The following is a 12152-nucleotide window of genomic DNA, read 5'->3' as shown; positions in this document are numbered from 1 at the left end:
TATCCCTGCTCTCCCTTGTTATTTGCCTTGTATATTGATCCTATGATAAGGAGGTTAGGAAAAAAAAATGTTATGCAGCCTATTAGGTTGCATGATTGGGAAAGAAAAATACTGGCCGATGACTTGGCAGTAGTTACTACAGATCCCAGGGAAGCATTAAGAGAAATAAATGAATAGGCTGAGCAGTTCGGCAGATTTTCTGGATATCCATAAAACCAAATTGTTAAAAACACAGAAGTGGAATGGGAGGATTGGCGAGTGGTTGAGGGGGCTACCTATTTAGGGGTAAAAATCATAGTTGAGGTAGATAAAATTATAAAGGCAAACTTGGATCCAATAATAAAAAGTACAAGGGTAGAATTTGGCAGAATAAACAACTTACAAATGTCTTTAATAGGTAGAATCAATTTGATCAAGATCCCTAAAATACTCTACTTTTTAGGACCATCCCTCTTGAAGTAGGGAACCAATGGTTTAAGGTTATTGATGGGACGATCTCTCGATTTTTGTCGGCTTGTACTAGGCCTATAATGGTGCTGAAATATCTAAACCTCCTGAGAGAGCGCAGGGCGTTAGCAGTACCTTATATAACAATCTACTACTGGGCCACTGTCCTGCAACAGAAATCTATTTTATTGCGGATAAAATGAGAGGCTTATCAAAGTACTAATCCTGTACAAGCTTCTGGTAGGGGATGCGGCAATGGGTGTATTTTGGAGGCAGCTTTAGTATGGATACTATAAAAGAGTTCAATTTAAGACCGTCCATTGTTTGTTCAAGTAGGCCTGGGTTGGCTGAACTTCTACACTGAACATCTACACTGCATTACAGAAAAATGTTAATCCCCGGTAATTTTTTGGGACTCTTACATGAATTGTTTGAGACCCTACGTCACAGGTTTAATCTAGGGCATTACAAGTTTTTTAAAATATCTTCAGCTCTTTTTTTTTATTTTATTTTTTTAATTTTATTTTGTAGTGCGCACAGCTATCCAACAAGGGTTTCCCAGCGCAATATCGGAATTAGCAATGTTGGTTAAAAAAACTGGTTTTTAATTGTTTCCGGAAGACGGGAAACAGCTTCTCCCTCCTCATCCCGTCAGGTAAGGAATTCCATAAGGTTGGCCCAAGAAGAGGAAAGGAGCGGCCTCCCATTCTCGACAATTTAAACCTCGGGATTTCAAACAGTTCTCCTGATGACGAGCGAAGTAGGCGCCGGGGGTGGTACTCATGAACCAGATATTGTAGATATTTGGGGGCAGAGCCGATCTTTATTCTGAACATATAGCATAAGGCTTTAAATTTTATGCGATGTTCTACCTTATCTACCTTAAGCCAATGCAGTTCTCTCAGGGCATTTCCCATGTTGGACATTCTGGGAAGGCCGCTAAGCAATCTGGCAGCAGAGTTTTGCACAACCTGAAGCTTAGGTAGTACCTCTCTGTTAGACCCCAGGAAGAGAATGTTACCGTAGTCCAGGCGAGATGTTACTAGAGCCTGGATGACTGTTCTTTGGGTCTCAACAGGAAGCATCCAGATTATTTTTTTTAGCCATTTTAAGATGGTAAAACAGGTGGCTGCTGTCTGAACTGCCTGTTGTTTCATTGACAATTTATTGTCGATAATAAAGCCTAGATTGCGTGCCTGAGAGGAGGGCATGGGTAAAGGTCCCATTTCAGCTGGCCAATGTTGGGGGCCCCAAGGTTCAGACTCTTTCCCAAAAATGAGTACTTCCGTCTTTTCCCCGTTAAGCTTGAGCAAATTGAGTTGCATTGATACTGCAATCTTGCGCAAGCCTAATTGCTGATTAGAAGGGTCCTATTTCCCCCTGCTGATAATGAAAAGATGATTTTTTTTATTTATTTTTCGCGCTTCTCTTCACTTATCTTTTTTTTTTTTTTGGAAGACCTTTATTTCACTTGATACAAGCACACACCAGTTAGCCTACAACCCATAAAGAGGGCCGGCTGCGAACAAACAAACGAAGAATATTATGATGCATATAATCGACGATATCTGGTCAACCTGTGTGATATAAGCAACAGCAAACGATATACATTGCTCCAGGCATTGCGTGTACCTTGTATTATCATTATACATGTTGAATGCAGTCTCATTTTGTGATTTTATAAGAACAACAACCTAGATCCCCAGCATCCCCCCACCCAAACATCCCAGAATTCAGGTCATAGCATTGTCATGTAATACAGAAGAGTATAGGGTAAGCAACGTATAATATGCAGTCAATCAGGAAACCTGTTGGCCAGATCCCGCAACCCGTGAGCACCCATCCCAGTACAGGATACAGGCCACTGGCACACGGAGGGGAGAGCCACATGTCTATGTTATCAACTAGCAAGAGGCAAATTGTGCAAAGGGGACGAAGCACAGCTCAGCAATCACTACAGCAGAGCAGGCAGCGCACACTCACAGCCCCTCAGGACCCCCCTCATCTGTCGGTGAATCCCCACTTACACTTTCGGCACTATCATCATCAACCAGGGAGAGCATGTACGCCGTGTATGGGCCCCAGATATCACGTGGTCGAGACATTGTAGGAAGTTCCTCATAATAGCATACCAGTTGATCCCTGCAATATGCCATGTCTTTCAACCATAGTTGAACATCTGGTGCCCGTCTCCATCCCAGGATACAGCAACCCTACGTTTGGCAATTTGCAGTGCTAGCACTATCAAGCCCCTCACACCCGCCGGCACACCGGAGGCCATACCCAACAAACACAAGCGTATGTCCAGCACAACAACAGTCAACGTCATTTTAGAGAGTGCCTCAGTCACAGCAACCCAGAAGGCATACACACGTGCACATCCCCAGGCCAGGTGTACAAAGTCTGCCTTTTCCATACCACAACGTACACATTGAGACGTATCACGAAGACCATACCTAACCAGCTGCACTGGAGTGTAGTACCATTGGTGCAAAAATGTATAATGAATGAGGCGAAAGTTGCCGTTGGCCACAAATCCTCCCGTCATGGAGCAGCATTCTGACCACTCATCATCAGTGAGCGGTTCCGGCAAGCACCCATCCCATCTAGCTTTGGCTGTCCCCGCGTCTCCTCCCTCATCCTCTTGCGAGGCTCGGTACAGTCTGGAGAGTAATTTTACTCTATTTGTCGTGGTATATATCAACTGTAAAGCTCCCAGTGCCGGAGGTTCTTCCGGATACATAGGATATAAGGTATGTATGGCAGCACGGAGCCTAACATACATAAACGTAGACATAGCAGTGTTAGGGGACTGTTCCAACATTTTCTGTAAGGAGAGGAACGTGGCACCTGGGAAGAGATCCCCTACCGTGTGCATCCCCGCACCCTGTAACACCTGTAGAGCCCCAATTTCGCTCGAGACCGAGATCTCTGCATGATACAGCAATGGCATACTAGGGGCATACAACGGCAATCTGTTTGCCCGTCTACCCAATTCGCGCCAAGCTTTAGAGGTAGATTGCACCGTGTCCACTTCCCCTTTATCAAATACCGAGCGTGGATTGACTATCATCGCCTTTAGGGGAATTGGCATGACCGCACTAGCTTCGAGTGCTACGTGAGGGGTATATGGTGGGGCCGACAGCCAGTAGGTGGCAAAGTGTGCCTGTGCGCAAAGATAGTATAGTTTCATGTCTGGTATAGCGAAGCCCCCAAGGCCGTATGGCTTAGTCAACACCTCCCACTTCACTCGCGGTTTCTTTCCAGCCCAGGTCAAGGTAATCAACAAGGATTGCAGCCTGGTGAAGAAATGCGACGCCAGCGCGAGAGGGATATTAACAAAAAGATATAAAAATTTCGAAAGTACCACCATTTTGATCAGAGATACCCGATCAGCGAATGTGAGAGGGAGCCGAATCCAACGCGCCACCTGGTCTTCCAATTTGGAAATGGCCACTCCATAGTTAGCCCGGATTACTTCTCGGCTATCACTATGCATCCAAATCCCTAGATAACGCACCGGTTCCGTCGCCCACTCCAACGGGAACTCCAAGGGAAAAGGCAGTGTGATGTCGGTGAGTGGCAGCATAATAGATGTCTCCCAGTTAATGGAAAGGCCCGAGTGTCGCCCAAACCGGACGAATTCCCGAAGTATGGATTCCAGATAACGTATGTATTGTATTGGCATTTTATATAGCGCACTACTTACCCGTAGGGTCCCAAGGCGCTTCGACCGCTGCGAAACCCTTCCTGGCTTCCCTGAGAGATGGTCCCTTAATGGGTATCTCCAGGGTGAGACCAGGCATCCCCGGCGGTCTGGTGGGGCCGTTAGTGAAGATGAGGCAAGCTAATGCCCAGAGTTGCCGAGTGTGATCGCTGATCAGAGTGGGCACCGAGGCGAGAGAATTATCGAGTCCGCTGACCCTGGTCCAGAAACCTGCCGCGCCGGGAATCGAACCCTGGTCCCGGGCCGTCCTCTGCTCTCGGGTCTGCCGCCTCTAACCAGTGAGCCACACTACTTCACATAACGAGCAGGCTCTCGCACGTAGAGGACCATATCATCGGCATACATGGACACTGCCAGGGATCTGAGAGGGAACTTCAGTGCAGCAGCAGCATAACGCTGCCTCAGAACACACGCCAGAGGTTCCAACACAATAGCAATAGCAAAGGCGAAAGAGGACAGCCCTGTCGAGTCCCCCTCTGGACAGGAAACGGTGCCGATACATGACCGTTAACGCGCACGCACGCTATGGGATTCGTGTAGAGCTGAGTGATTCGCGAGGTAAAGAAAAAAGGCACTCCCATACGGTGCAGTACCGCAATCATATACCGCCATGCAACTGAGTCGAATGCTTTCGCGGCGTCTAGCATAACAGCCACCGCAGCCAAGTCTGGTTTGAGGAGATGTAGCACCGCGAACAGAGCCCTCAAATTGTGAGTGGTAGAGCGAAGGGGGATAAAACCGGACTGAACCGGTAACACCATGACCGAGAGAAGCAGGCGCAATCGTGTCGCGAGCACTTTGGCAATAATTTTAACATCGGTATTCATTAGGGACAAGGGTCGATATGACTCGCACCTATTTCGCGGTTTACCCGGTTTTGGCAGTGCCACCAGAAGCGCTTCTCTCATAGTAGCCGGTAACTGTCCCTGTTCTAAAGCCTTCTCCAGAACCATCGTCAGGTGTGGAAGCAAGAGATCCACATATTCTTTATAGAATGAAAAGATGATTTGTGTATCATCAGCATAGGAAAACAATGCAAGCCCTGCAGCTTCCGAAATCATTGCTAATGGTTGCACATAAATATTGAAAAACAACGGGCTCAAAATAGAACCCTGTGGCACACCATACAGGGAAGAATAAGACTTTGAAGAGGCCCTGGTAGAGAACACCGGGAATGTTCATTCCGCTAAAAAGAAAGACACCCAGCCAAGCGCAGTCCCAGCAATACCCAGTGCCTGTAAAGATTCAAGTAATACGGTATGAGAAACCGTATCAAAAGCGGCACTTAGATCCAATAAAATAAGGGCAATTGTGTCACCGGCGTCCAAGCGCTAGCGTAACATCTCAGTAACGCCTATCAATGTGGTCTCCGTAGAGAACCCTGCTCTGAATCCTGATTGCGAGTTGTGGAAAAATTGGGATGCTTCCACGAACAAAGGTAACTGGCCATTTACGTGTTTCTCCAACACCTTCGAGAAAGTCGGGAGCAGGGAAATGGGTCTAAAATTAGATGGCATGGTTAGATCTGCATTTGCTTTTTTAACAGAGGTAAGACCATTGCATGTTTCCAGACTGTGGGCATCTGTGCTTCTCTAAGAGAAGCGTTTAGTAGTCCCATCACTAATCCAAGAGCGGGTTGTTACATCTGAAGAAGCACTGTGGCTGGAAGCAGATCACATGGAGAACCTGATTAGATACTAGTTAAAAATTTTAATAGGGAGCCTATATCCAAAAGATCCCACTGCTCCAATTTTAACCGTGAGACTTCTGACCCGGAATACATCCGGGTAGTGTTCTGCAGGGCCGGGGTTGACAAATTAATTCCCCCTAGTTTCTGATGAATTTGTTCGACTTTGTTTATGAAGAACCTGGGAAGGGAATCACATTGAGGTTCATCAAGAACAGGCGGACTAGGCTCAGTCCCAGAACCTGGCAGCTTTTTAACCATGGAAAACAGCGTCCGCGAGCAATTGTTTGCCCCCGAAATAGACGAGGAAACAAAGTCAGCATATACCTTTTTACACAATGCATGATATTTTTTCAGTGTGGCTTTATAAATCTGTTTGGCCTCAGGAGCCTAGTTCCTTCTCCAACTTCTTTACACCGCTTTACACTTGCTTTTTTCAGTTTTTAGCTGCTCCGTAAACCACGGGGCAGGGGGGCGATGGTCATTAAATTTTTTAGCCGACGATGGCAGGCACGTATTGGCCGCGGAGGCAATCCAATTATAAATACTATTCAAAGAAGCTAGAGAAATGGAATCCTGCGCAGGGGCATTGTTTAACAAAATTTGGTAACATTTAGCTGTGTCCAAATTTCCCCAATTTCTCTGTGATTTTTTTACTGAAAAAAGCAGGAGGGGCAAAGGTATTTATAAGGTTGAACTGGTCGATTAGCAAACCCCCATCGGGAAGCTTTATCAGTTCTTGAATAAGCTCATGCCAGATGATATAGAAAAGCAGATAATGTTGTGTGAAGAGAAGGTTCAAGCAGGAAAAGACGTCTCTCGGAGTCCAGAAATCTGGCACAGACAATCTTAAGTTTTGCCTTTCTCAAGTACAGCATTTTAAAACAGATTACAAGTTGTACTACACTCAGGGGGAAATAGCTAAATGGGGTGGAACCAGAAATGAACATTGTACCCAATGCCATTCACACGGGGCGCATTTGATACGCTGTTTGCAACCTGCCCAGCCCTAGGTGGCCTGATTGGGGACATTACTGAGTTCCTGGAGGGAAAACTGGGACTAAGTATAGTGCAGAGCCCACAACTTATATTACTGGGGATTAGTAATGAATCAATCCCTAGCCAGGCACAGGCATTTGTGTTTATTGTAATGATGGATTTTCGGCTAAGCTTGGATACGGCATGGCAAGACCTCTCAGCACCATTGATCCAACAATGGCTCACTCGTCTAATGGCTATTAATCATACGGAAGTGGCAGTATATGCAAAAAAAAGGAGAGGGGGCAAGGAGAAAAGGGACAAGGGTGTGGGCACCGCCGACGGGTGGGTGGCTATACTAGAAGAGGGATAGTAGAGCACCTTTCTATTCACTATAAGATGTGGGAATGGGGGGCAATTGGATACATTTTTCCGCAGGTGTCTTCTACGTGGGAAAGATAGCAATATATGTATACATGTTTGATCTGTGTATAAGACGTGACATGAATTAATCTTAAGAATGGACTGTCCACTTGGAGGGGTGCGTTAAAACATAAGCTATAAAATGTGCGTGCGATAAAGATATGTTTAAAAGAAAAAAGGAAAACATCATGTCATTCTAAAAGCTGTAGCGAAGGTAACCCATGAATCTTAGAAGAGGAGCCTGTGAACTGTGCTTGGTAGAACCAAAGATCTATTTGAGGAATTATCAGCGTCAGCTTTTTGAGATTGGAAGTAAACCAGTTTTGCTCTTAGTATAGATGGTTTACAACCACTGCAATGGGTGTGACAAGTGCTTCTGGCAAAGGATATATGTTTAAGGTTTTTCACTCAGTGGGGGTTCACTCATGTCGACGGGCGTCCATTTTACAACTCAAGTGTTTCTGACATTCAGAACAGTGATAAGGATTTGGCACAGGATGCATTCTTTCATGTTCATTGAAATGAATTTTCTGACTAAAGCTTTTCTGGCATTCAAAACACTAATAAACACTTTTCCTTTATAACTTTGACCTTCCAACTGAATTTTTACATGCCTTCATAACACTCATACAATATTTTAGGTGGGATGGGCTTTTATATGTGGAGTGAGAATTATTTTATAACTAAAGCTTCTCTGGAATTCAGAGCTCCGAAAAGGTTCTCCCCCCATTGTGTGTTCTCTCATGAACAGTAAGATGACTTTTCAGACTAAAGGTTTTCTGGCATTCAGAGCACTGATGAGGTTTTTCCCCAGAATGAGTTCTCTCATGTAAAGTTAGTCTGAGTTTATAACTGAAGCTTTTCTGGCATTCAAGGCACTGAAAAGGTTTTTCCCCAGTGTGAGTTCTCTGATGTACAATAAGACTGGTTTTATAACTGAACTTTTTTAGGCATTCAGAGCACTGATAAGGTTTTTGCCCAGTGTGAGTTTGTTCATGGTGAGTGAGACTAGCTCTATCTCTAAAGTTGTTGTGACATTCAGAGCACTTATATGGTTTCTCCCCAGTGTGAGTTCTCTCATGGAATTTAAGACCACTTTTCAGACCATATCTTTTATGGCATTCAGAGCAGTGATATGGTTTTTCTCCGGTGTGGGTTCTCTCATGTTGAGTGAGAAGGTATTTACGACTAAAGTTTTTTGGGCATTCAGAGCACTGATGGGATTTCTGCCCAGAATGGGTTAACTCATGCCGAGTGAGAATGGTTTTCCGACTGAAGGTTTTCTGGCATTCAGAGCACTTATGAGGTTTTTGCCCAGTATGCGTTCTCTCATGTCGAGTGAGATCTGCTTTACATTGGTAACAATTTAGGCATTCAGAGCACTGATAGTCCAGTGTGAGTGTTCACATGTTGACTGAGAAGGGTTTTACAATTGAAGCTTCTCAGACATTCAGAGCAATGAAAAGGTTTTTCTCCAGTATGTATTCTCTCATGTTGAATAAGGCTGAATTTACAACGGAAACCTTTGTGGCATTCAGAGCACTTATGAGGTTTTTCCCCAGTGTGAATTCTCACATGTTGAGTCAGCTGGTGTTTGTGAGTGAAGCGTTTCAGGCATTCAGAGCACTGATGAAGTTTTTCCCCAGTGTGAATTTTCTCATGCTGACTGAGTCTGGATTGACAACTAAAGCTCTTCTCACATTCAGAGCAGGTATGAGACTTCTTTTTGGTGCTAATATCTCCAGGTTCGGTTTTGTCTTGTATACATTCCATTATGAGATAAGATTTCTTTCTGAAGTTAATATTTCCAAGTTGGGATTTTTCTAGCTGACACACCATATGACAATACTAATTCCTATTCAGCATCACCCACTCAAATGTGCTGACTTGTTCAACTTAACACTTTTATTTAGCCAAAGATCACTTCTCTGTAGAGTTCACAGTTTATAACCTCTGTAGGCAACCTAATTCACCCTACAACCTTAATATCAGCAGCTGCTGGTACTTATGGGGAAGCCTCTCATGGGATTATTGCCTCTTCATTACATCCATGTGGACTCTCTAACCCTTTTCTCATATTTATTTATGAGTTAATGAAGCATTGATCAGGTCTTTGGTTGGTGTTCAGTATTTCAAAGCTAGGTACATATTCACATAATGTATTGGCATGAACATTTAGAATACTATTGTGCATCAGTAGCAGCACATTGTTTCTGGTCACCCTTCTTATGGATGTCTTCCATGTCTGTATATAAGACTACAATGAGGATGTTAAAGATTGTGCAGGTCTTGCCCGGTAACAAGTACCCGAGGTCACATCTAATGGGCAAGAATGATAGTGGACACTGGGACCTGGACTACAAGCAAAAGGTGGTCATTGGTCACAGAGGTGCATTTATTCCCCTCATTCTCCTTCCCTTTGTCCCAGATATACCCACATCGCTTGTTCGTAACTAAGAGGTATCTTAGTTCTAAGCGGACTACCTGTCTTTTAAGCATCTTCGTTTACACTCTATAAGTGACGAACAGATATTTGTTTTTGATATAAAGACAATTCACTGTATATGGTGCTCAAGTGTTCCATTTGCTGAGGTCTGTTAAAAACTCTTCAAGTCCCATTTGTTCTGTGTGTATTATCTTCTCTTGGACTGGATAGAACTTAAGACTGATGCTTGCCCTCTCTGGTTCAGACAGATGGTTTCTTGCCCTTGGTTAGCATCTCCAGGGCATTCTTCATTTACCATTAGAGCAGCAGGAAGTCTATTTAGAGAAACTGCTTTTACATTCTTTATTTTACTCAAATCCAAGTTTCTCACCACATCTTTTCATTAGATACTTTTCTTTTGTTGGAGCTCTGAAGCAACTTTACTTCTTTAGCATTGGTCCTTTAATAGTTTTCAATTATTTGCTTATTACTGACTACCATTTTGTCTTCTATGCCCACTCTTCAATCACCTGTGGATTTAAAAACAGATTTTTTTTTTTTTTTTTTTTTGTCCTCATCTGCCTTCCCCTCTGATGGAAGATACCAACCACCTTGCACGACCTTACTGGCGTGATATGTGTTAATGGCGGGAGATATGTGTCGAGAAAGAAAAAGCCAGTTAGGGGAGCGTTCTTTTGACTCTATCTAGGTATGTTTCAACCTGCCGGACCTTGTTCGAAACTGTCCTAGCCCTTGGTCCAAAAGAGTAAAGATGGCATAATCATCGGACCCGGGTAAAAAAAAAAAAAAAAAAAAACCCCGGATCATCTCCAGTTGGTCAGGAGGTCCCAAAATGCTAACTTTCTCTTGTTTACAGATCTCATTAGGTCTCTTTTGGATATCTCATATAATGAAGTAAGCCATGAACAGTGTAGAGGAGGTGTCTTCTCTACCCATTGAATGCAAATCTGTCTTCTCGCCATCAAAATTGCATAGAAGAGAAATGATTTTTCCTTGCCTGTGATGTTGTCTTCTGTTCCAAAGATGACAAGTGGGAGAGTTATTGACAAGGAAGTGTTTAGTATGGAATTTAAAGTGTTTTTCACGTCTTCCCAGAATTTTGTGATATTAGGGCATTCTAGGAACATATGTATGTCACATGCGTCTGCTAAGTTACATTTATTACATTTTTTGTCTGTTTGATATTTAGAGAGTTTCTGCGGTGTTAAATATGCCCTATGTACAGAGAAAATGTGATTTCGTACAAGCCAAGAGGGCTTTACGATATTGCGTAAAATCTCAAAAGAGTTTATCCATCTCTCCTCGCATGGAATCCCAATTTCTGTCCCCCATAACTTATCCGGGAGTTTAAACTCCCCTTCGCTTTCTTCCAACAGAAGCCAGTACCATCTAGCTACTTCTTTTCCTCCAGTTGGACGTTCTACCAATTGTTGTTCCGTTTCGCTTATTTTTCCAATGTTACTGTCTTTACGGATTTCAGATCTTGCCCAACTATCCATTTGAATATATTTGAATCTGGAAAGCTCTGGGCCAACTTGCTCGTATAACTCATCCCAAGTTATAAGTTTTTTATCTTTAAATAGGTGGCCCCATTTACAGATGCCTGCTTGTTCAATTATATTGGACAAGTTATCTTTCAGGCATAGTGGTAACCCGGGAGAGTCCCAAATTGGTGCATAGTTTGAATAGTAAGATAGTCCCAGTTTTTTCCTGATGTTAAACCAATTTTTGGCCCATGAGTGTAGTATTTTCAGTTTTATATTTTTGAAGAAAGTTTGACTACCAAATTTAAACATAAAGCCATATGCTGCAAGATTTGTCTCCTTTAGCATGGCTCCATACATGGATGTATTAGGTAGATTAGATGGCATTTTGAGAAGCATTCTAGAATAGGACATCTGAAAGGCCCATGAATAGAACATTAAGTCCGGTAGTGCAAGGCCCCCTTTTTCTCTTCTTCTTCTGAGCTTCTTCCATGATATTCTTGTAGTATTGTAATTCCATATAAATGAATTGATTTCTCTTTGACATTTTTCCAACATTTTGGTGTTCATAGTAATTGGGATAGTGTTAAAAATAAAGGTGAATTTTGGGAGAATACACATTTTGACTAAGTTAACCCTTCCTGTTATAGAGAGAGGCAGGTGTGTCCAAGATTTCATAAGTCTTTTGCTTTCACTGTGTATTCTTTCCAAATTAGTTTGTGCAAGGGTGCCGACATCTTGAGTTATTTTGATTCCCAAATACCGCATTGAGGATGAGATATTAATCCCGAGATCTAAATTGGGTAAGTTCCATGCCATGATCTCACTCTTGCTCGAATTTATGTCGTAACCTGAGACATGGCCAAATTCTACAGCACGTTGTATAACCACTGGGTATGCCTTGACTGGATCAGCTGTAAACACTAATATGTCGTCTGCATATAGTGCTACCCGTCTTTC

The 12152-nt window shown here is 43.3% G+C and overlaps 1 protein-coding gene across 1 annotated transcript; it reads right to left on the bottom strand.

Annotated features, from left to right (window-relative positions):
* Positions 1-7963: 7963 nt before the first annotated feature.
* On the bottom strand, positions 7964-9035 carry LOC147737462 (uncharacterized). The gene is made up of 2 exons (XM_086924099.1): positions 8693-9035; positions 7964-8607 (listed from the first exon to the last, which is right to left on the bottom strand). The coding sequence occupies exons 1-2, from the start codon at positions 9033-9035 to the stop codon at positions 7964-7966; spliced, it is 987 nt and encodes a 328-aa protein (XP_086780225.1).
* Positions 9036-12152: the final 3117 nt, after the last annotated feature.

The sequence above is a fragment of the Lissotriton vulgaris genome, chromosome 1_1 (assembly GCF_964263255.1).
Source record: "Lissotriton vulgaris chromosome 1_1, aLisVul1.2, whole genome shotgun sequence".
Lineage (NCBI taxonomy): Eukaryota > Metazoa > Chordata > Amphibia > Caudata > Salamandridae > Lissotriton > Lissotriton vulgaris.
Note: the sequence above shows the minus strand (reverse complement) of the source record. Positions and strands in the feature narration are given on the sequence as shown.

What these genes read in the sequence shown, in the direction of transcription:
- LOC147737462 (XM_086924099.1), bottom strand. Translation starts at nt 9,035, where the DNA reads ATGGAATGTATACAAGACAAAACCGAACCTGGAGATATTAGCACCAAA. An exon ending in ATGTCTGAGAAGCTTCAATT is followed by an intron (nt 8,608 to 8,692) that starts GTAAAACCCTTC and finishes AATGTAAAGCAG; the next exon opens with ATCTCACTCGACATGAGAGA.